The following is a 25,583-nucleotide window of genomic DNA, read 5'->3' as shown; positions in this document are numbered from 1 at the left end:
CTCCAATACACACACAACCTTACAACCCCCCAGTTGCTCCAATCAAATCATCAGTAAATGACATATAAATCCTTAATAAACCAACAGTAGCAACTTTACAGTATATAAGAGGCGACCTTAACTCACTTTAAGTCAAAGATTTCCTTTCAGTGTTCTACACAAAAAAATGTCTGATGCTACTTCTGCTTGTTTGACTGATTAATTAATAAAGGCTGAGTACTGCTTTGCAAGATTATTGAAGTAGTTTTAGAAGAATGATAAAAAAGGATCTAGCCGAATCGCTTCATTACAAGTCTCTCTGAGTTAATTGTGAGTAACAGATACAGCTGCCAAATGTTTATTGTCTATTTTGCATGTTTTTGATGATGGGGGTCTAAGGATAACTGCTATGTACTGTAGATGTGCTAATGATTGAAGACATTATTCATCACAAATAATGTTGCTTTCGTCTCATATTCTGCCCTGTAATTTAAGCCCCAAATAAACAAATCATGGATGTTGTTACCGTCAGCGCTCTGCCAATAATAAAGATGAGGGCTGAGAGGCTGAAAAAGCTGAAGAAAAAAAGAGTGAAAACCGAGTGGAAAGCTCAGTTTATATCTCCTCATGTTACACATCACAGAAAAGCCGCTCAGTGGCTGAGTGCAGCCACTGAGTGGGGCCGTATTTTTCGCCATTCTTTGCCACTCCTGTAAGAATTCGGAGACGTTGCTGAAGTTGCCTTTAAATCAGCTGAGATCTGGGCATGAATGTTCACCTTTTATTCCTTAGTGTCAGTCTAAATGGCCTCATAAGCTGCTTTTTTCCTTTCATGTGAAAAACATGAAGAAAAAAAAACTAGATATAACATTGATAAATAATTCCCATAAACAATCAACCTCTTTCATCTGAAGACAAAGTTTTATTATATCTTTGGAAAGCAATGGCTGTAAGACATGAGACCAGACACAATGTTCTTGTTTACACGACTGTCTGGCTGTAATTGTGTTCTCACGTTACTTTAATGCAAAAAACAGATGTATTTTCAAAGAGCTGTTCGTCAGGGTTCCGTTTTAACCCTTTACAGCAGGGCCGTGCTGTGGATCGTCACTGGAGCAGAAAAATAAACGTGTTTAACGAGTTTAATATGTAGATCACAATGCAATTAAACCAAAATGCTCTTTAAGGCCTTTGCTGTTTGTTTTTATTATTTTTTTTCCTACAACAGCAAATTACAGAAGCAGTATTGAAAATAAAAGTCTCATTTTCTCGTAAAAAAAAAAAAAGAAAAAGAAAAAAAGAAAAGAAAAAAATCTGCACAAAATTCAGAAGACAGTACAAAACAAAGCATTAATACAGGATGTACATTTAGGGGAGAAACATTTATGTTGGAAAATCTATGATGCCTTTTTCGATAATGAAAACATCTCAGTATTTTTACATTTCAGAATTATACGAGATCTTCTGAAACTATGTATAAAAAAGACAAAAGAAAACGTTTTTTGTGTTTCGATTTCCATTTTCTTTTTTTTTCTTCTTTTTTTTGTAAATGAACATTATAAACACATAAACCTTTTAAATCTATTTATTCAGTGCAACATTATTTCTTCTGAGTCCACGCTACAGTATCCTTTATCTCTAGTTGCTGCGGCTCCACTCCGCTTTAGCTGAAACCCTCGGCTGAGGAGGGTGGGTCATTGAATCTGAAAGGGACAGGCTGAGAATGTGTTCACCACGGCACAACATACAAAGCACACAGATTTGAAAAAACAACAACATCACCCTTTTCAGTATTAAGTGTTTGATTGTTTGATTGTGGTGTTTAAAACCCACAGAGTTTCAGGACCCCACAGGCCCCTTTTGTCCTTATACTTTCAAACTCACACGGAGTTCTCTCAGAATCTCTTTCCCTTGAGTGTGTAACGGTGGGATTGTCTCATCTGTCCATCTGCAAACAAAAGCCTCAACAGAGATTTGAAGAGTTCACGTCACAACAACATTTGCAGTTTTTTTGTCTTTTCTTTTTACTTAAAAAGAGATAGAAAAACAGGCTGTTACATGTTGCTCTTCTCTACAAGTGTCCTGTTATTTCCCCCTCTCGGTCTCCTCTCGGGGGTCTCTAACAGGGCACGTAGTTGGTTCTTTTGTGGGAGGTAACCATTAATAGAACTATGGACCACTGATGAACGGTGGTCTTGTAGAATTCCGCGTGTTGGTGAGAGCCCCCGTCAAACAAAGAGGGGCGACCGTCCTTTGGTAAAGCCACTGAGGGAGGCCAGGTGACCTGATTCAGGTGATTCCACTCGATCCCTCGACGTACCAGTGTCCCATCCCAATGACATCAGCTCTGACATCACAAAATTATGGCTGCTACATGTAAAACACGTAAAACTCTTTGTGGCCCAAAAGGCCTTCAGCTACACTATGGCATGTGGACCACATAAACTGGGTTTATCATGAGACACATGTGCCTGGCTAAATCACTGATAGCACCATTCTTCAGTTAGTGAGTCAACCCCTCTTAACAGAATTCTATCACGAGGGAGTCAAAAAACAAAGTGCATTCAAGCTGCATTGTCCAGATAGCACTTCTTCAGTTAACAATCCACAGTGATGTTGGAAGTGATAAGCAAGTCTCGCTCCTAACTAAAGCAAAGCAGTGATGATTGGTGTTTTTTTTTTTTTCTTTTGGTATGCAAGTAGATATTTGATATATTTTGCCACCTCCTCTGATATGAACATGTCTAATTTTACCCTAGCAATCAGTCAAACCCACAGATGAGATAGGATGAAGATATAAGAGATTAGCGGTGTGGAGTTCCTCTCCTCGCTTAACGTGTTTTTTTTTGTGTGCACGTGATACCTTTCAATTCGTTCATCCTTTGGTGGTTTTTGTTTGGCGGGTGTTTCAATGACAGACGGCTTGAATGCACATTGAAATTGCGGCAACAAACAAAATCTTGCTTGCCTGAGCAACATAAACAAAGTTATCACTGCACCATCCACAAAACAGTCAAAATATTGTATTTACACACACAAACCCGTGAAAAAAGGGATACTGCAGCTTTTTCTTTTTTTTTTTCCTTTTTACTTTCTTTAAAAAGGGCAATAAAATATATTAAAACTTATTTACAGTGTGTGGTTTTTGGACAGAAAACAAACAAACAAACAAACAAAAAAGCGCTGTGATGAACTACAGTCCTGTTTTGCAGGTATTGGTAAGATAATGAGTCCCTGTTTCCTATCCTCACAACTTAACCATAAAAAAAACCCCAAAAAAACAAACACAAACAAAACACCCATATCAACAGAGGAGGCTAACCAAAATGTACTAAAGGCACTGTCAGAACCATACATTGGGAACGCGTTGGGACTCTCACTTTAGAGTGATAGGGGTCAAAGGGGAAGGGGACATGTTTCAGGATTATGGGTTAAGGGCACACACTGTGCGCCACATCATGGTGCAAATCTACAGCTTTGCCAGATATGGTTCATTAAGGATTTCGATACATCTCTTTTAAAACCTTTAAAACAAACAAAAAACCTTTATAGACTGATACTAAAAAACAGCTTTCTTTCCCAGAAAATGATAAATACTTTTAATATTATTTATAAATTGGTCTCAACACCAGCATCCGATTGTAAAAATCAATGAAAATCAAAATACAAAATTAAAATAGAATCTAAATCATCTGTACATTTTTTTTTCCTGTATTTTATTTATACACAGTGTCCCCTACTGGTAGGTTCTTTTTACTGCAGCTCCTGAGAAAAGCGTGGATCAGTCCAAACCTCCCACTGGTTCCTGAACCCGTCCCTCATCCAGTGAGTTGAGGGTGATGGCAGTCCTGTTGAGCCTGCCTACTCGCAGAAATACGAGAGGATTATGCCTAGAGACAGTTTTGTGCGAGTTCCTCCTGTCATGCGGTCTCATGAATGTAGTCGGTCACATCTCATGCCTCTGAGTAAGAGCTCTGTACATTGAGTTTGTCTTTTTTTAGCTTAACACCATCCACCAGCTCAAAGTTATAGTTCTCCAGGGCTGATAAGTTCCTCTCTGACATGGCACCATGCGAGCAGGCACAATACAAAACCACACCGCAGATGGCCCCAAGGAAGACCCCCAGGGCAGACATGGCGATGATAGTAATAAGGATGGGGTCGAGCGTCTTCAGCATATTGCCCGCTCCACTGATCTGGTTGGTTTCAACAAAGTCTGGATATTCTGTGATTCCCTCAACTGGAGGGGAGAAACGGAACCAGAAGCAGAGATTGAGAATATTGAGAGCAATATAGACCATGAAGAGCAAATCTTTCCTGAAAAGGCTTAATATGACATTAAAACTTGAAGTAAAATAACTTACGGATTTCATTGAATTTGTCTTCAGGTAACATCGGTTCGGTGGGCACATCAGGATCTTTAAACAGAAAATCTCATTCAATACAATGCTGCAAGAAAATCAACTGCAGTCAGATCTGTATAGTCCTATTTCAAGTTAGAAATGAATTGCAGGTCCTGGAACTACCAACACTAAAAGCCTCACCTTTGCAGTCTTGCATACTGAGCCCGTTGATAACCTTAATATCATCTACAGCAATGTCTCCCCAGCTCTTTCTCTCCACAATACCTTCAATCACCACCTTAAAAAAAGAACACAGTGAGTTGTGAGAACATTTTTATGACTGACAACATGCAAAGCAGCCCACATTAGAGCCCAAGTCAGTCAGTTGCAAATAGGCATGTGGCGTAGTTCACGAGAACTTACCTGATACGGTTTGGCAGTGCGTGGGACAGGGACACGACCCTCCCTCCAGCGGTTGCCTTGGTGACCGCTAACCATCCACAGCAAGATGTCAGCAGGTCCATCCACTGTCTGTTTCCGCTGTTTTAGGTGCAGCGTGCCGATGTGTGACCCGAACATATGATACCAAAAGGACACACATAGGTCAGATTCTGGGGAACTGACCAAAGGACTCACCAGCCGAGCCACCCCAGTCTCTTGGAGACCAGTCGCCAAGGTGTAGATGAAATTCCCTGATCCACCTGTTGAATAAATAAACTTGGGTTACAAAAGAAAAGTTCTGGGACTGAACTGAAATGTAATTTTAAGCATCCTGAGGTTACACATTTTACAAGTCCCTTCTGAACAGGGTGCTCACCTGTGTGGTCCATGTTGGGTCCAGTGTTCAGCGTGGGGGTGCCGCTGGACTGGATTTGCCACTTAGAGCCAGTGTCCTCTGACATCCAGCTGCAGAAGGATGGATCATTGGCCAAGCCAAAGTCGCAGGCAAACCACAGAAAAGCTGCAGGTGGTGTTAAAGATTAGTTAAGGACATGTTTCAGTGCAGATCACACTTCATTACAAAAAGAGAAATGTGAATAGCTCTGGGATGTGCCCAAACAATGAATCAAGGAGCTATGATGAAATAACTGCAGACTACACATAGGGGCTTCTTGTTTTTACTGTGATCAGGTGCAAGCACTAGAGGGCAGCAAAGCATTGTGGAACAAAAGCTTAGAGTCCTACTTGTGTGAGGTAGGAAATAGAATATGGCTTTGACATGATATGGAGAGAAGACTGTCTGCTGTATTAAATCACAGGCACAGCATAACGACTGGATGGGAAGACAAGGTCTGGACATGGTGTCCAGTTGAGACAGAGACATTCATAACATCCCGCTGAGAAATAAGGATTTTAACGAGTGTAGGGATTTGAGATTCGAAGACAGTTATGCTAACAGTACCGAGGCCGTTCTCCAACAATGCAATGCCCCATGGATACACGCCACACCAAAGATGCCTCCACAGAGGGCCAGAAAATGTGTGGAGGCTTTGGTGTTTTCAAATTGGATAAAGAAAGACTTCCAACAAACACATGGGAGAGATATGTTTGGGATATTAGCCATGGTTTTACACTCCAGCATGATCTGCCCTCAGAGAGACAACGAGGCTTCCTTCCAAATAACAAAATATATGAGCCAGCATTCCCTATAATAAAGGGAAGGTTTTAACTAGCTTCTGCAGGCAATGACTCTATTTACTCATTAAGCACAAAGGATGGAATTCCCATGAGGAACCACATTTCAGACTACAAGCCACTTTTCACATGGAAATCGCACTCCCAATTAAAATGGTTTGGGTTTTTTCTTTTTTGTTCCATTATTGGAAAGCTTTGACAGAGGCAACCAACAAGTTCTGGATAAGATGAGCAGCCATATGACTCACTTGGCCATTTCATAAAAAGAAAAGAAGACTCCTGCTGAATGCCAATGGAAACTACATCCTTGGAGATTAGGGTGCATACACACACACAGGTCTTATCACCATGAATGGTTTGATGCTCTTGAAATTAAATTCATCTTTACCCATAGAAACTTGCAAACATATAAACATGCATAGATCTCAGACCCAATCCATTATCATAGCCGGTACCCCAGCAGACTGCAGACAGACCACAGAGCCAGCTGACTGGGTGAATGAGGCTGGGGGGAGCCTATAGCCCATTAGCCAAGGTCAGACTGGGGCACTGTATCTCAGCTGGCTGCTGCCTCATCAGCTTGCTATGGGACACATTGCTGTGTGTGTTTGTCTGTGTATGCGGCCCCTGCTCTGGTCATCCCCATTGTGCTTTCCGGTTTTGTGTTCTGTGCGAGTCAGTGTCGGCCCAGTGATTAGTGATTATGCTGAGAAGGCAGCAACAGAGCACCAGTGCTAATCATCAGCTAGCATTTCATCACACAACCTCCCTCACCCAATCAGGAGGAGCCTCTCAGGACCATATCATCAGCTTTAATAACAGACACACATCAGTGGAAAGACACTGCCTTGTTCTGGCATTTATTAGCTAAGGTATGCTTCCAGATTAAAGCACGGGAATAGTTTCAAAAGAAACCCGTATGCACTTAAACATTCACACATTATTTCATCATCCTTGTGTGTAATCTCAAGAGACATCAGATTCCCCTTGGAAAGATGCGGTAAAAGAAAATAGTTTTACTCACCAGGCATGGTATCCACTTCAGTAGTAGTGGTCTCTGGCATCATGGTGCCTGTGACAAAATGGTAGCCGACATTAACAAAGTTAGTCTTGCCTTATATACAAATAACTGCACTGATGCACTACCCATGCTGGCTAAATTGAGCTCATCAACACATGACGCTTTCATTTAATTCTTATCAATGTTCTCTTTCAGTTGATCTAATACATAGTACCTATATAATACTTTCAAAACACATGACCGAGACAGTGCCATGCTCATCATTGGAGACTGCTGGTTAATTGGGAGTGCAGGCAGCAGTGTGCGGTCGTGGAGTTACTGGGTACGTGGGAATGAGGCCAAGAGGACTAAGGAGGTGAAAATGGAAATAACAGAGAGGGTGGAGCTTGCCATTGTTAGAGCAAGTGCAAAAACCTTCTCTATTGTGAGAGGTGGAGCCGAGAAATTTGAAGAGGGAGGTGAGAGCTACAGGTGCAGCTAATGGCCAGCCTACAAGCTGATGCATGCGTGCCTGTGAGCATGATGGCATATAGATGGCATATTGGCTGCAGCAGGAGAAGTGGGGGCATTTAATTGAGGGGGAGCAGACGGATGCAAATTATAGCAAATGCGAGGAGAGCAAAGGGGAAGGTGAGGAGGTTAGTCGCAGTCTCATGAAGGCGATGTTAGCACCTGTCACATCGTAGTCATCACCTGTGCCACTGTGGCAGCTTGCCTGGTCGTCGTCACACTCATCTGACGGGGTAGTGCTCGGAACAATTGTCGTAGGAGGGAGGGTAGGAGCTGAAAGATGAAGAAGCAGAGAGACAGCAGACAACAAAGTTTAGATTTTAATTTAAACGTGCATGGGTGCAAGGGCAGAAGGTGATGACCTTTGGCTTAATGGCTAAGTGATTGAGGTCACATTTAAAAAAAATTGTTTTGCTTAATTCACTTGGGGACAATAAGTCAAGATCGACCTTTAGCTCATGCACAGCAGTACATTTGTTTGTTAAGTTAATGTTATTAACATGACTGGCGACCTGTCCAGGGTGTACACTGCCTCTTGCCTGCTGGGATGGGCTCCAGCCCCCCCGCAACCCGACCGACGGATTAAGCGGGTATAGAAAATGGATGGATGGATGTATGGAATGTTATTAACGTGCTTGAACATCCCTCATTAGGTTGATGCATTTTTAAAAAAATAAGTGCACTCATGGCTTTTAAATTTGCCTTAAACTGAAAAATAATCTTAAAAAAACACCAAGAAATACACACAAACATATGTAAGAGCAGCATGCTTTCCCCACAGCTAGATACTGGGTTTTACTGGTGGTCTTGAACAATTAGCATTCCTCTTTTATCAAACTGCAGAAGGTGTAAAAATAGACTTGGAACTAATGCATGGTGCTTTTGGGTCAGATGGTTGAAGTTTTAAGATGCAAAAAAAAGATTTAGGACTGGCTATGGGCAGGCTCCCTGCGGCCTATCATTATGGCCCTGCTTCATGTTGGATGTGGGCAAGCACCAAGATCCACTCCACGCTCCGCTGCCGCACAGCCGTCCTGTGGTCTGTGTGCTTTTGCATGTGTTTACACTGGCTGAGTAATGATCGGACTTCCCCAGTGCAGACGGAAGAAAAAGAACGGGGAGAGAGGTGGAGCAAGAGAGGTACAGACAGATTGGGGCAAACTGCCTGAAAAATGTGTACAGTATCTGTGAGTGTGTGTGTACGATCTTGAGCGGATGTGTGTGTGTGAGCAAGTGCTTCTGCTCTCACCCTCTGCGAGATGAAATATGAGGCAGATCACCCCCTGTCAGATTCAGGGTGGGAGAGGTCAGGGATGGGGTCAGTGCTGTGTCAGGGGAGTCTCTCACAGAAATGAGTATTTAGCCCTTCTGCTTTGGCTTGCTATACACACACACACATAGAGAAGCACCTGTGCATGTGTGCGATGTATATAATTTCCTGTAACCACATGTTTGGCAAGGTGATTGCGGTTGCTCTGAGTGCAAACATCTCTGAGTATGTGTGCGTTTGGCATTAACACTGAAAACAAGCATTATCATCTGACTAAAGCCCCCTGTGGGAGTCCATGAGGCTTACAAGAGAATGGGTCTCCCTGAAATCCAATATGTAAATCCACTTAGGGCTAGCAAGCTCCACACTCTCATATCGCTGAGCTGTTTCATTGCTACATCAGCTTTAAGAGAGATAGATTAAGAGCCAGAAAAAAAGAAGGGTTACTTCAAACATTGCAAAGTGTGTGCAGTCCTTTGAAAGACGAAAGACAAGCAGGAGCTGCGAGGAGTGTGATGGGGGCCAGGCTGCGACACACAGCAGGCCAGGTGGGCTTTCATTTGATCCCCTCCAGTAGTGGCTAGCTATGGGGGGAGCTTTGATGTAACAGGGAGACAAGACAACTGTCCCTTGTAGGGATGAAGAGCATGAGCTAGACAGCTGTGTGCTCAACACAGGGAGCCCTCACACACATCTTTAAATAACCAGAGCTGTGGAAAGGTCCTGACGTGCAAGCCACTTCCAGCCATGACACAGTCAAGGAAGACAGACAGTTCATCTCTGTGAGTCAAGACATCCAGGTGTGATTACTAAGGTAATCATCTTGGCTAGAAAAAAAAAACATTCCACAGTTTTCAGACAGTTTTCACAGCAACACTTGAAATAAAAATGCCATTACCCTGGGTAAAAGTGTTTTTACAGCAGAAAATGTTAACAGTGTGGATAAAAGGTTTACTCTGGGTAATAACTTTGCAACAACTGCTCAAAACATAATTGCTGAAAAAAAAAAAGTCCCAAACAAAATACATAAAAGACCATGAAGATAAAGCCGAGATGATGAAACGGATTTTGTTGGAAGCTCTGTCTGTTGTTCCCGCTTACCTTCAATCTCGCAGCCCAGGAGTTCAAGTCGCAGGCCCATCCCAGCAGGAGTGGCCCTCTCTGGATAAATTCGGATGAAACGGGTCAGCAGTGGCTCCACCGTCCTCAGTTCAGGGGTGTCGTAGTTGCCGTTACCTTCAAATATCTGTCAAGGAAGAGGACACGAAGGACAAAATAATACATTTCTGATACAGTCTCCAAACACTCTCTTAGACACTAACACCATGAGTGATAAGTGGGCAATGCAAGTGCTAGGTTGGGTGGAGAGTAAAAGGGAAAATGATGAAAAAGAAGATGACCAAGTCTCTCTCATCTGGCTGCATCTAAACCACAGCTTATGTGAGTAACGCGGGGTAAAAACAGCATGACTCACACCTTTGTGAAAAGCCACTTTGCACTCTTTAAGCTCTGCCTCAGATCCACTGTAAGGGAGGGAATAAATGTGGGAAAAAGTCAGAGATATTTGAAAGTAAGGGGGAACATAGAGGATTGATGGAAGTGGATTAATGGCTATGATCACGTGACAGAGCCCGGTGAGTTTTAAAAGCTTGGAACCTCTTATGGCAGCTAACTAGGAGAGGTGGGATATGGATCCTCCTCACTCCATTCATAAATCAACCATCAGCCCATCTGGATCAGATTTATGCCCTGTCAGGGACACTTGTAATTGGGGACAGGCTATTGCAGCTCCTCATGATTGTGTGTGTGGCTGCATATAAGAGTATGCTTTGTGGTATGTGTGTGAATGCATTTTTTAGAAGTATGTGGAGTGTGTCCTCTGTGCAGGTAGTGACACTGGATAAATCTTTGGTTACTTCTCTAAGTTGTGCATTATTTCCTCTCCATTCTTCATCTTTTCCCTCCTCTTTCCCCCTGACTCCCTCTACCTCTCCTTGCTTTCGAGAGAGGTTTCACTATCCATTAAAAGGGTTGAAAAGTGTGTGTTGTACAGAATACAAAGCAGGAAAAGAGAACTGGGGAAAGGATTTTGAGAGACTTGAGATGCTTATCCTAATGCGATTCAAAGCACAGCTGAAATTGACTCGCAATGACTGCTGAATGACTCTCAACTGCCAGGTGCAACACTGGTGAAAAGCGAATGGATGCGTCATTAGAAGCACCAATTCGAATAGTTTTCACAACACTAAGGTAAGGCCTCTCATTTGTTTGTGGCAGAAATCAAATCGTCTGTTGTATTTCATTCCCTTCCAACAGAAGTGTGTCTTAGCTCAAATACCCAAGTCATTTTGGTAATACTTGTTGAAAGATTTTGTGCATTTAACAAAAAGTATACAAAGAACAACTCACCTTTGGCTTGTTCCCACTGGTGTCAAACACCATCCTCCAGTCGGAGCCGTTGCTGCTGTAGCCGAGACGGAATTTCCTCATGAAGACCTTGTTTTCACGGTGCTTCCCTCCTTGGATGATCAAACCCTTCACTAGCTTGTCCTCGCCAAGATCGACCTGCAGCCATTCATTTGTGAAGGGCTGTGGCTGGGGCAGCAGGGTCCATCCTGTCCTGCTGGTCAGTAGCCGGGCGTTCTCTGGTACCCAGCTCCGGTCCGTATGGGAGGATGCGGTGATCTGGTTGTCTGTGATCAAGCCTGACACCATACCCAGCATGCCCGAACACGGGTACTCTGAGGGACAAAAACAAAAGAGAAGCAAAAGGTGCCTTATTTTCTATGTGAACTAATGAAAACCCGTAGAGATGATGAATAGGGACACATGATATGACACATATCCAAGAGCATGTTCAGCATAACTTACTGTGACACAAGTCTAGTTCGGTGCAACAGGGGCAGCCAAAGTCAAAGCGAGGAGGACCATTATTCCCCAAACTCTTTGTGCTGGTACTGTGATCTCCCCCTTTATTCTTTGTTTCTCCATGTCTGCAGATCTCATGCATACTAATTCTACTGCCTGAAGCAGTTGTCTCCAGGCAGCCAATTAAAGCTCTCCTCTCGGTTGGTGTTTCTACCTACTGCATTATGGGAGCCCTTGTTCTTTTCATCTCTCCACCCCTCCCTCCATAGACTCGCATATACTCACACACAAGAATAGATTCTCAGTGTGTTTTATCTGCTGCACTCATCTACACATCTACCTTCTGCTCCGCAGCTGTCGACATCTGTGGGACCCCATCTTTGAACACCTTGCTGTTCTTCTTCCCCCAGAATTGCAGCTTCTCAGATCTTATTCTATCTTAACTCTCTATGGTAATTTGTAGCTTTGGATCCTTCTCCCATTTGTTCCCAAAGGCAGATAGCCGTCTTAGAATTTTTCATCAACCTCTCTTCACAGCGACAAACCCCTTATATTGAAAGCTGAACAGGGTATCAACATGTTGCTCCAGCTTGGAAACATGTGCACAATTGGACCAGATTTCTTTATAACTTTCCACATATTTTTGCATTGATGAGGATATTCAGTGCCCAACACCTTGATATAACATAAAGTCAGAATTATTTTTAAGATTGACCAATAAGATTCAATTGTACACTTTGCTGTGTCTGGGAATTTTTTTTCTTATTTGGTCATTTAATACGCTGCACAGGATACAGGAATTTAAAGTTCTCCATGTTGTAACTGCCAGCAGTCTTACACTTAGCAGCTTGTGCAAGGCTTAAATGTTCCTGTCTGCCTTGTTCCAACTTTCCTCTGATATTCAATCCCAACACAGAGTCGGAGCCCCGCAATAACATCTGTCCCCCACAGTGGGATAAATCCAGGCATTATCACATGTCGTGTGTCTGTTTGAAACAAAGTGCTTACTGTACTGCTGCAGCACTCAGCAACATAGCTGCATCTGGGAAAAGTCAGCAAAGACTTATAGAACAGGGCCTCATTCAGACAGTCTTTCCAGTTATCTAAAGCAGCTCCTATACAAACCTGTGAGACTGATCCCTGGTCCTGCATCCTAGAGAAGTAACAAAATGCTAGCGCAAGACTCTTTCTGGGACTTGCTTTCGTCTATGGCCAAGATCTGTCTGAGCGTCTGGCAGAGCAAAGCTTAGGCAGTGCACTTGGAACGACTTTGATGTGGGACGATATGAGAGAAAGGTACATATGTGTGAATGAGAATGTGCATGTGTGTGTCGGAGAGATAAAAAGAGACTGATCTGAGTTTAGACACTTGAGTGAACTCCCTGCATCATCTGGAGCTGCTAATCGACTTCAGCTGGGATCACAGAAGCTGGGGAGATGGCATGCACGCCATGATCCACCCAGTGGAACAAGCCCTCGTGTTTATGTTTGTGGACAGTAAGAGAGAAGATGATCAGGGCTAAGTTGCCCACATTTGAGGTTTGGGTGGAGCATCAGTGGTTCATCAGAGATATTTATACACTGCGGCATATTTACAAACAACAGGGTGGTAGATCTTTTTTATTAATGAGTAGTTAAGGTGGATGCGATCATGATAATTTATGGAGGAACATTTTTGTGACATTCTCCTCTTTTCTTATGATGCCTGAATCATTTTTTGACTTTAGTAAAGGAAGGTGGGACTGGGACCTGTAATGAAATGCATATTGGTGCAGTTTGACACAGTACCGCATCCTGAATTTGTCTCAGTTTGGTGCATTGCTCAGCTGCAACTATGGCAACCCTTTTTTTTTAAGATAATGTGGAGATGTATCTAAAAGGCTCTCCATAGTTTTAGTTTTTTTATTATTAAAGTTTTGGTATCTGGGATCCATAACTCAGTGTAGAACAGAGTGAGTCACAGAGTTTATGCAGTCCTCAGAGACCTCACTTTCTCCTCCCTGATGCTGGTCGCCTGCAGTGGAGTTGGCAGTGTCTTTAGAGCACCCAGGGGTGCTGACGTCATTACAGAGGCCCTGTGGTGACTTCGATCCTGTGATGTGTTTACGCTCTGCACAGCGGTCTGATTATGTGCCACAAACACACGCCCCAGCTGTAACCCTGCTGTACCAGCAGTGCCCTTGGCTATTACATGAACAGCCATGCATATGTAATGTATAAGTGGCTCAGTACGAAAAAAGCACAGAACACTCAGAGGGCATTTAAATGGCAATGGATTCTGACCCTAACTTCAATCCATGGTTTACGATTGAACAAATAATACTGACAGAGGAGGGTTACTTTATTTTTTTTCTGTCCATAACACACAAGCAGGCACTAATTAGAATCCGATGCACATGTTCTTAATCCCTCAGAGATGAAGAAAACCATCATGCAAAGATAAGAGGAGTGCAACCCAAATCCAAGTTTGCTTAAGAAAACACTGAGTTCAGCTACGGCGGAGGCTCAGAACAGCAGGAGGGATGGGACCATATAGAGCCTACCCAGCTGAAAGTCTCTATGCCTTCTGTTTACTCCATTTACATGGAATGAAATGCATCTAAACATGGGGCGACATGAACTCGTAACCCTCATTTATGTGCCACTATTATGTAGAAGCTAGGTTCAAATAGAGTCTCATTTCACCCGGCAGTGGCAGTGACAAGGTGGTTGTGCAACTGAGGCTTGTTTTGGAAATAACCATAAGAAGGGAGCTATGACTATTTACTTACCAGCAAAGTAAAGGGCACCAGCTCATTATCAAATTTCAAAGTGTTCACCACTGTGTAAAATCATGTATTTTTCATGGCAACTCTGGGCAAAGATAAAATTGCGATTCATGAGCATATGTATGAGGATTAACAGGGATCAGCAGTAACCGACCTGATATCTTGCAGCCATACACCTCGAAGCGCAGTGCAATGCCTGTTTCCCAGGTAACAGGACGGATCCGGACGAAACGCGTAAGCGTGGGTTTGGGCAGCATCGTCTTGGTAATGTCTGTAGGGTTGGTGTTACCTTGGAATACCTGAGAAAGTGTCAGAAGAGGAGAAACTTATTGGCAGGACATCCTTGGCTACATCTAGAATTAAAGAACAAAACAAAAATGTTGAGGAAAAAAAAATCCCAATGCTTAAGATGCTTCATGAGAATCTAAAAAAGGGAAACAAGACAAGTTGGGCTTGGCCTTTGGGTGTATATGGTGAAGGCATTGACACAGCAAGTTGGAAATCTAAAGACATTTTTTATGGTGCTACATTGTGCAAAGTCAAGGGATGCTCATTAATGAGCAGTTTCACTGTTGTGCCTGGAATTGCTCCTGCATCTCCTCTTGTGCCACATGCTACAGCTGAATCTGATCAAAGCAAGCCTGAGAAAGACTGTGATACTTGAGGCTGAATGTTTAACACTGACAAGAGCAGGTTGGCTCATGAAGCCCTTTTACTGTCCGCTGCCTCCAGATCTGGCGTAGGTTTTACTGCAGTGTCTCACTGAAAGGTCATAGATGTCAGTGTTCTCCCCTGGGGTCAATTGACAGTTTACTAGCACCACACAAAGAGGTCCGCCACCCAGCCAAACAACTCCCCGCAATCTGTCACAGTTCATTCTGAGTAATTGAATCTCAAAGGTGACCACAGAGCCTCCCTGACTGAGATGTTATGGGATGGGGAAGAACCCAGCTGGGAGTAGTAAGATGGACGGAAGGAGAGATGGAAGTAAGGCTAATCTGGGATGAACTGAAACATCACCACGGCTGATCCATTAGACCATACAACCACTAAGTCCTTGTGCAATACCTATCAACCAAGTCACTGAGCGACCCAGCTACAAAGTCATCCACTTTTTTAAATGTCACTCGGAATCTACTCTCCACTCGCTCGCCGTAAAGTGGCTTCCTCCACAGCCGCGCTAACTCAGCATGTAGAAAATGGTGCCCTTCCACACAAAAGCACTTTAGAGGCCGGAAAAACACAAGCCAGGCTTTCAGCGGCACCTTTAAGCTGCCACTTTACACAACAGTGTGCTCTGGAGAGACCATAAAAGAATCAGGCCTGGGGACATACGTATGTAGCAGCACTTGATTGGATGGTCTGTTGATTTCGAGAACTTTATTGTTCTGTTGGCAGCCTGACACTCCTTCATTCAAAAACAGCTCATGTGTTTAGATGTGTGTCAGATATGGGGACTACTAGACACACATGCTTCCCTGCCCCTCTGGACACCCACAGTTGAGGCTGTGCTTGACTCCAGATGGACAAAACCTTGTCTATTTGACAGGCTGATCGGCGGTCAATGGTTACAGCCTGCCGCGCTCCGGTCAAGCATGCCATCCCTTCCTTCCTTCCTTCCTTCCTTTTTTTGTCTCTGTCCACCGGTCCCACCTCCACCAGCTGCTCAAACTTGACATTCTCAGCTGTCTCCATCTATTCCAATCACCTTTTACTCTTGTTTGTCAAGTCTTTTGTCATCACTGCTTCTTTTACAACAAGTTGATGGGAGCCTGACATAAAATGGTGGCAGTCGTCTAACACAATCCTCCCTGTAGATATTTCTACATTTATATATATATATTTTTTCAGCAAAGTAAGTTTGCTATACATCTAAGCACTTTTATCTAAATGGGGGTGCATGAAGCAGTCAGAGTAATCTTTAGAGAAATATACAGGATTTGTGAAAGGTTAGTTAAGGCAAGCTAAGCGCTGCTCAGACCAGGGACAATAGAGGAGTGTTTTTTTTCCTCATCTAAAACAACCCAAATCTCAAAAAAACTCATTTTGGTTCAAGTAAATGCTAATCTACCACTTGTCCATGCTTGTAACATGGATGCCCTTCAAAGATTATATATACGAGCTGCAAAGCTTTTCAGGTCTGAGCTGTTTTGGAAGAGAAACAAATTCCTAATTTGCTGTCCCTGGTCTGAGCACAACCAACTTTAAAAAAAAAAAGAAAAGGAATCCTAGCTGAAATCTAAGCTGCATCACATAAATGTTAAAGAGTACCTTCTGTTTTGATCCTTCTTTCAAAGTAATCCAGTCCTCTCCATTAGAGCTGACATCTACTTTGTAGGACTTGACAAAGTAAATCCTCCGCGTCTCCTGGGATACGGCGCCCTGGGTACCGATGGCTGAGACGAACCGCAAAAACCCAAGGTCCACCTGAGGAAAGGAAAGAAAGAAGTGACTGAGAAAAAGCTTGAAAAGTGTCTATCAAGGTAAATTCCAAAGCAGCTGTTAACCTCTTCTCCTTTAATGTTTAGAAGTGGCCTGATTAACTGGGATACATACAGTTAAATGTAATGCATTTAGCTTGTTGAAAGGCATGAATAACTTGAAGAAAAAGCTTTCATTGCGCAGCTGGCATGAATAATACACAGACAAGAGTTAAAAATATAGCCCTTCTATCAGAACCACCTCTGGCCACAGTCTCATCAGCTGCTACCTGGAATTTAATAAACAGCAATGAAATGATACTCACATTAATGAAAAAGACACAGGATGACAACTTAATTTCCTGAGATACGAGACAAGAGCTTATTGGATAAAAGTGAACGCTGAATAAAACAGGGTCTGCAATCACATTATCAGAATCGGCCGAGAGGAAAGGGATACACAGACTGAATATCCAATATTGAGCGTTTAAAATATGCAGGGCTTTATAGAGTAATCATAAACTGCAGTGCATTACTGGAGGGCTATTACATTCTTACCCGGAGACAACCAGAGGTGGTGGGGTTAGAGAGGTAGTCTCAGTGTAGGTCTCCTTATTTATAGAATTTTATTCAATGCATGTGTGCCCAACATTCAGAAGTAATGCTTGGTTAAACTTGAGGCTGCTTTACCTCCCACCTGCGAACAACCATGCTTTCTCACAACCACGATGCACCCTGAACCCATAAACACACATATATACACATTTATTCTCGCCATTCCTGACCTGTTTCTGAGGCAGAAAGAGGCTTCAGACTGACTTTTGATCACATCAATGCTGCTGCCTGAACTCATTGGGACTTCACATGTCTGAATGGGAAGGCAGCCATCGCTCGCTCTGCGACTCATGGGATCTTTCAGCCACTAGTGATAACAAATGTTCTCCCTCTGACCACTGTGGGGGCTACTTAAAACACACGTCCCATCCCTTGATCTAAAACAGATTTAAAAAGGTTGTGCAAACCAGAACCGCTTTCAAAAGATTCCAACCCCTCTGAGTAAAAGAAGCATGCTTAATTTTAACAAGCGTTAACACCACCTTTGACAGGCTGAGCTGACATTAATGAGGAGTAATGTTGCTGCGTGCCGATGTCAGTGAAATGCAGGAGCAATGCAGGAAGCCAAGGCGTTGGTCGAATAGGTTTCTAAGATCACAATGAGAGACAAGGCTTTTGATGTTGACATGAGATGGGAACGGGCTCTGAAAGATGGTAACCAAAATCTTGAGTAGATTACTGAATGGACTCAGAGGAGATCAGCTGCATGTGCGTGCGTATGGGTGTGTAAGGGAGAGCAACAACAGCAAAATCCTTATGGGAGCGTGAACATACAGACATAGCTGTGAGCACATTTTTCAGTAAAATTAAAAGCAGGGTTGTCTTTCTTCAAACATTTTAACAGAGCTCCAGAATGGTAAAACCATACAGTTTAGCTTTGCTTGCCAACCCTATATACAGCCTTGTACCACACCTAATGATTCAGAGCAAAGAGCAGGAAAAGAGGGAAAGAGCATCTGCATGCCACAGAACGCTGGTCATTCCTGCTCGTCAAATTCTCTTCCAGAAGTAAAAAGACATAAACAGATGGGAGCAATAAATGAGATTCCAACATATTCTTTCAGTCTCTCTTTAAAGTTACTTTAAAGGATTTGGATGAATGTAGACTTATACAAAAGTTAGACACATACTGTACAAAAACAGAATACTTTTGTTCCTGTCAACAGGCTTAGGGGGCTCTTACAGTAAGTCCCAGATTTCTTTTGAATCCACCAATAGAAACAAAATCAAATCCTGTCAGCGTCAGATGGCTTCCATTTAATAACGCGGGAGCTGAATTCCTCTCTGCAGGATAAATGGCTGTATGTGGCTGGCAGAGCTCGATGGGGAAAGCATGGGATGGAAGTGAAGTTTGGGTAGCTGTAAAGTACAGGCAGCGCCGTAATATCTGCAATCATTTTTCTGACTTATTAGTATGGACCAATGACAAAACAGCTTACAGTAAAGGCTTAACTAAAAATGGACTAAAAGAATTAGATAGAATTTTTTCCTCTAAAAGAATCTCAGTTGTAAATGTGCCTGGGAATGAATAAGTACGGGAGCTAAGTGGGAACACTCATAGGTCATCAGATTCAAATGTATTTTATGTGAGAGGACTGATATATGGCGGATTTGATGAGAGTTAGATTTACCAAAGATTTTGATCAGTATTCTGGATCTAGCGTGCTTGGTAAATTGATGTTTTTATTTCAGCATAAGTTAGATTTTTCAGGAGTCCTCTTACCTTTGATGTTTATGGTTTACCTGCATCAGTAGGTTTGCAACACATAACCATTTGAAAAGTTGAGTCTGTTGGGGCACTGAGAAAAATACTTGGCAGGTGACTGGATGGACCCATCACAATCTCTAACGATCAAACTTTAACCAACCAAATTAACAATCCACTGTCACTGGAGCCTTTATTTAAATTGAGCTATTGCTGGAATCTAGAGAGAAGCAAAAAACAATATGGATTTGTTCAGTATTGTGGTGATCTCTGGAATCTCATGATTATCTTATGAATCTTATGAATCCAGCTGCCTGACAAACTGACTTACTGCAGCTGTTTGAAAGTTTTGGGCACAAAGTTTCAAGCCTTATACAGCACCAGTCTAAAAGTGGCATCAAAGACGGGGTGAGGTTGTGATGAGGAGAGTGCATGAAAGAGAGTGTGAAGGAAGGAAAAAGAAGAGAGCTACGGTACTCCAAGGAGGATAAAGGGAAGAGTGCATAGAAAAAAGCTGGGAGGGGAAGTCAGCCACTGACAGTAATGCCTTAGAAGATGTGAAGGACAGAGGCAAGGGGTCCCCAGTGAAAAAGTGTGTGGACTAGATCAATTTCACAGACAGGGGCTGATAACAGGGCCTGGGTAATGAGCAAAGCTTGATTTATTAATGGGTGCTTGTTTCAGGCAAAAGAACGATGCTGAGGCTGTGCTAACAGACTGAGGTTACACGGGTCAGGGAGAGAAGACGGGCTGTCAGGATGCTTATATGTGGAGCAAAGTCCATTGTAAACCGCAGAGACCACAAAGAAAACAAACAACCCTGGATAATGATTACTAGTGGGACTCACTTTAACCCAGAGGCTGGGACAGCACTTACTGACCTATATACATAGACTAAAAACTAATGCTTAGAAATTGAAAGAAGACCACAGTGGATCTTAGGTAAATATATCACCCTCACATGATGATGGATTTCTCATTTAGAGCTGAAAGGCTGAATCATGCTCAGTGGCTGGTGTAATCACTTGGCACAGGGTGTGAATTATAACTCCTAATGTACCACTGCTATATATAGAGAATTTACTGATCTACCTGATTGTTATTTTTTCAATAAGAAAATTTGGACTGAAGCCCACCTATAAATAAATAGCACACATTCTGGGCATGCTGGTGCACAGTGACTTGTATCTGGAAGGACCACACGACCCGAGTCATAAAAATGCCAGGTAGGGTAAGAAATCATCCCTGCTTCGCAGATACTTTCCATAAAGCAGTGGCAGGCTGATATGTCGGCAAGTCATGTCCTTGTCTCCCAGGAGTTCCTCCTCCAGCACAGTGCAAAATGTGTTCAACTCACACTCCTATGTGGGTGTTCGTGTGTGTTCTAGGTGTTCTCTACCTTACTGTTATGAGTCTAAATAATGACTTAAAGTCTCATGTCTCATAACAACCTAGGTGCGCAGTTTTAGTGGTTTCAAGTAGTGATGAAACAGAAAAGCAAGAATATGTCGTGCTGTGGCTTGTAACACCTGTCAGTAAAAGCCTGGTGTGCGTGCAATTAGATCAACAAACTGACATTATAATCAGGCATTTGAATGGAGGTAAATCGTACGAGCGTGAGATTAGGAATAGATGGTGGGAATGGCAAACAGACACTGCACTTAAGTATTTAAGAGTGTTCGTATAGAGTTTTAAGTTTAGCTTCAAGAAAATGTTCTAACTTTTCCTAAATGGCAATGATAGCTTGGGGGGTGATCATTGGGTCTAGTCATTACTCTCTCTGCTGTACTGCTGTATGACTCAGATGTCAGGACGCATGACTTGTATTTGAGGCTAAAGCCTAGTCAATGTTGTATGGCTGCTACACGCAGACACGCGGCTTATAAAGCCAAAGGTGAGAGGTTCAACAGGCAGCTTAAGAAAAGGCCTTTGAGCTATCCCCCCACTGCTTGATTGACTTATAATTGAGTTGCCAAGAAGTTACATGCAGCGATCTGCTCTCTGGAAGAAGAGGAACAAAATATTTTTCTCTTAAATCAATTTCTCTGCTTCCCCAACAGAGGGGGTAAAGCCTCTCATCTACGTGTGTGTGCGTTTGTGTGTGGGCTGCTGCTGACTGAATATCCAAAGCCTCTAGGGAATGAGTTTATTCATTTGCCCTCACCAGATACAACAAGAGAAATGCTGAGGGTGATAAAGAAGGGAGTGCTCCCCCGAGTTTTAGATTCAAAGAACAGCTGGTCAACATAGATGGAGGCCTTGTTCCAGGAAACAACCTCTGGAAGTGCTTTATGGATCTCCAAGGATGGTATAGATACAGTCAAAGTAGATGAAGAGTCTCGAATCACATGTTTTCTTTCGATTATTATGATTCTGCATTCAAGTCTCATCATCATTGTCTGTGTACAGCAATGACAGAGCTGACATTCACAGAGCTGCGGACTGAGGAGACATGTTTCTGTCCTCAGAAGCAGTATTTCTAAATCAGCTTTCATCAGTCTGCTCATCAGTTTTAACGACACTTTCTTTGGTGCTAGCAGAAGAAGCCTTAAGGAATAGCTTCATCACTTAAACGAGTAAATAATCCTCTTTTCATGAAAATTGTATTACTCAAAAGCTGCAGGACCTATGACTTGCACTCCCGACCTTCCATTTATCACATTATTCACCTGACAGAATTACAGGTTATTTTAAGCTTACCGACGCCTCTTTGGTGGCATTAAATTATTGTCTTCACATGCGCTGATCATCCGTTATAGTGACAATGAGAAATGTATAGGTCAAATGACAACAATAATAATTCAGAAGATTGTCTGAACTGTGCTTGTGCTCAGTCACATGTGCAAGTTTCCAATACTGGTTGCAAGAGGAAGGATTACAGTCTGGTTTCAAGTTTTTTTTTTGCCTGTGAATCATCTTAAAGACTCCAACTTCAGGGTCATTCCCATCCTTGCTACACTCACATGACTAATGAGCTGAGTAATGATTATGAAACCAGGAAACAGTGATGGGGACGGAAAAGAGGGTGACCTGAAGGTATGTCACGTCTGGAAGCTGCTTGATGAACCTTTCCCAGGATACACAGCTGCATATGGTCATTTGGTGACGACTCCTGCCTAAAGGGGTTTCAGGCATTTCTTTTTCTATAATAACGGAACTGAAAATGACACTGATTACAGCTGAGCTGAATATTGTCTTTGGGTACTTATGCAGCACTATTTCATTTCATTACATCATGCTATGCCTTGCGTTTCGATTTCTAGTCCCACTTTTTGGCTACTCCAATCGAGTGTGGCTCTGAATCCTCTCATTGATTTTGCAATCGAGAGCGAGGCCCAGAAGCAGGGAGGCACAGACAGCCTCCATTGTTTCCATTTGTATGGCATGATGATGATCTCACCAGCAGCTGCATGCCAGCCTCTCCTCTGCTGATCATGCTGGAGTTCATCAAGTGAGAACTTGCTGTTAATTACCAGTCCATATTCTAATTACTCATCACTCGGCAGGGTAGACAGCCCTGGAATGGGAACGGACTCAAGAAAAGACACAGTGAAAATGAAGGGGGCCTTTTTACAAATATCAGACCTGAGGTAATTGAGAGCATTTTAAGATTAGTCAGAAAACAGGATATGGGAGAGCACGCTGGTTTATCGTCTGACGTTAGCCTCGCACGGGGTCAGAGCTGCATTCTTCTTAAGGAAGTGTGTAATTAAACAGTGTTTGGTTGGTCAGCTAGCCTGCTGATTCACAGTGCCATTGGCTTTATAGATGTTAGGAAAGAGGCTCAAGACAAGTCATGCGACCCCCAAGCCCACAACCTGAGTTTTAAACTAACATGTAATCCTGTTGTTGTGTGGTTAATGGTTGACTTTACCATGGAATTAATAACGCATGAAGGAGATAAAGGAGCATTTTATGTCAACAAGCACCGATATGCTAGGTTTAGTGCTTTCATCTGTCAGAGAGGAGAGATTAAAGGCTTTTTCACATGACCTGAGCAGAGGGATGGTAGGTTTATCTCCTTTTATTACTAAACAAATGAGGTAATCAGAAACACATAGAGACTAATGATTACATAAATACTGTTGGAGAAATGACACATCCTGGTAAGAATACTGAGAATAATGGCAGGAGCCACTGAAGCCAACATATAGGTATGTATGGAATACGATATACAGTATATTTCCATTATGGGAGGCTCAATGAAGAGGCTTTCAGGTATTGACAGTTGGGTTCACTCCAAGACAGTCTAAATTATTGATGTTGTGAGTATGTGCAATCAATGGCAGCTGCCTGACAGAGATTCAGCCTTGCTGTCAGTCTTTTATTGGCTCGTTCAAATCCACAGATTCTGAAGTCCTTCTGCATGATGTCGACTTCTTTATAATTTCCCAAAGTCCCGGAGGAAGCATTATGTTAGTCCATAAACATGCCATACTTTCCCCTTGGGGACGAATGTGTTGCACAGATGCAGGCATTTCCTTGCCAGTGCTATGTGAGTTCATAAAGCAAGAGACAGGTCATTGACTTGCTACTCTGGTTTACCCACATTTATTCTTGCTTTATCCTGCCACAGAGAGGTCCGCTGCTCACATTGATCCCCAGAGAAAGCAGTGCCTCACACAGGCAGGTGATATGCACTAACCTCCCCTTACCTCGATGCTGAGCTTTAAACCTGCATTTCCAAAAGGAGACATGGAAGGAGGTGAAGAAGAATCGAGTAAAAAAGAGCAAAGTAAAAAGCAGGCCTGTTTTGAGGGGTTATTGCCTCTTTGTTTGCTCCCTCTTCCAGCCACAAACCCCTTCAAAGGACATCTGTCCATCTCTGTATACACCAAAGGGCTGATTAATGACCTTGCTAACCCAGCACCCAATGCTGAACCATACCACACAAATCTAATTAGTGAGTGAAGAACCCACAGACTGCAGAGTCTTGTGCTCCTTCTGTCTATCCATCAGAATGAGGCAGCATTAAAATGGATGACAATTTTGGATTATGTTGAGAAAAGAAGAAGGAAAGCAGAGCAAAGGAAAATGCCCAGGAATCAAAAGCTGCCTGTCATGAATAATAAAACTGTTTGGCTGAAACTGCAGTCAGGGAATGATCATCAAATAAATAATGAATTGATTACTATGCATCCGACTGTGCACTGAGATCATTTGTACATGTTGTGAGGGTGTCTGAGCAACGTGGATGGGCTTAATGAAAGGGGAATGAGAAATTCCACTCTTCCAGTACCACTTGTGATAATTGGAGCTCAGACTGCTTGGCAAAAGTGCATCGCATTCCTTAGAAAACATAAATTATTGGGCAACCACAGACTGTTCTGCTGCCTTTGTAATTGAAGATACGAAGAGTCCACTTCAATGTTTTTTATCTGATTAGTGTTAAGAATCAGCACGTTCAGTAAGAGCCAGATTTTTGTTCCAAGTCAATTCTTCAATATGATCGATACTTTATCAGGGAGTCTGGAGTGGCAACATATCATTGTGATCGCTCCTAATTTCCTATGACAAAAAGCTGGACGTCAGGCTGGGAAACCTTAAATCTACACACACATCTGACCTCTTCATAGAGACACATATTTAATGCAACAGACCATCCAGTTGCAGGAGGAATTGGTAAAGGGATGCTATTTTTCTTCCTGATCCACTCAGACACATGCCGGGCTCCTCCGCGGGACAATATGGACCCTGCCAGACCCTCCTACTCACCCAGAACGTCAAACAGACAGACACACACTCCAGCATGGGAGAATGCACATAAACCTGCACACATACGCATCCGCACACCGATCAAATTAGTATGATGGAGAAACAGGGACCCCTAGGACAATATTTTCATTGCAATAATAAAAGAAAAGCTTGCTTATGGCCCTCCCCAAGCAAATATTTGGCTTTGGTTCAGCTCTATTATTCATCCCATGAGGATTATGGCTAGGCTAAAGTTTTCAGCAATGAAGCAAATACTGTAGAAAAAACAGTCTGAGCATTTACAAGGCTTGGAAGCTTTGGGTTAATAAATCAAAGACACTGCAAATGCATGTAGGTAGTGCTGTAGTGGGTGTGCTACTGGGGGGTTTTGTGATGTGAGAGGACTCGGGATACGTGTCTTATCCCCATCAAGGGATAAAGAAACTAAATCCATAATCTTCCCACATAAAGTTCCCTTGGCGGGTGATGATCGCTTTGTGCAGATAAGCTGACAGACGGAAAAATATGATGGAGCCTGTTTGTGCGTTTGAATGTGTGTGTGCGTGTGTGTGTGTGTGTGTGTGTGTGTGTGTATAACGCCAGGATGCCTGGACTAAATCCCAGCATCCCTCAAGGCCCTGATACCAAAGAAAGAGGAAGTTATCAGGTAGGACAGAAAGACAGAGGGACAGAGGTAAATAGAGTGGTCTGAGGAAATTTTTGTGAAGCTCCGTTATCTAGACTGGCATTCAGCA

At 42.8% G+C, this 25,583-nt stretch overlaps 1 protein-coding gene across 3 annotated transcripts in view; it reads right to left on the bottom strand.

Moving 5' to 3' along the window:
- Window positions 1–878: 878 nt before the first annotated feature.
- Window positions 879–25,583, bottom strand: part of nrp1a (neuropilin 1a) — a 57,230-nt gene continuing 32,525 nt past the window's right edge. For 2 of the 3 annotated variants that reach the window (XM_075451928.1, XM_075451929.1), the window contains 11 exons: window positions 16,666–16,821; window positions 14,549–14,693; window positions 11,168–11,499; window positions 9,860–10,004; window positions 7,651–7,761; window positions 6,982–7,029; window positions 5,140–5,283; window positions 4,746–5,023; window positions 4,524–4,620; window positions 4,344–4,397; window positions 879–4,219 (listed from right to left, as the gene is read on the bottom strand). In XM_075451928.1, coding sequence (XP_075308043.1) covers window positions 3,933–4,219; window positions 4,344–4,397; window positions 4,524–4,620; window positions 4,746–5,023; window positions 5,140–5,283; window positions 6,982–7,029; window positions 7,651–7,761; window positions 9,860–10,004; window positions 11,168–11,499; window positions 14,549–14,693; window positions 16,666–16,821 — 1,797 coding nt within the window. In that variant the 3' untranslated portion in view covers window positions 879–3,932. The remainder of the gene's footprint in view (window positions 4,220–4,343; window positions 4,398–4,523; window positions 4,621–4,745; window positions 5,024–5,139; window positions 5,284–6,981; window positions 7,030–7,650; window positions 7,762–9,859; window positions 10,005–11,167; window positions 11,500–14,548; window positions 14,694–16,665; window positions 16,822–25,583) is intronic. The other variant, XM_075451930.1, reaches the window with a different exon arrangement.

This window comes from Odontesthes bonariensis, chromosome 20 (assembly GCF_027942865.1).
Source record: "Odontesthes bonariensis isolate fOdoBon6 chromosome 20, fOdoBon6.hap1, whole genome shotgun sequence".
NCBI classification, from domain to species: Eukaryota; Metazoa; Chordata; class Actinopteri; order Atheriniformes; family Atherinopsidae; genus Odontesthes; species Odontesthes bonariensis.
This window is presented reverse-complemented; position numbering and strand designations above follow the sequence as displayed.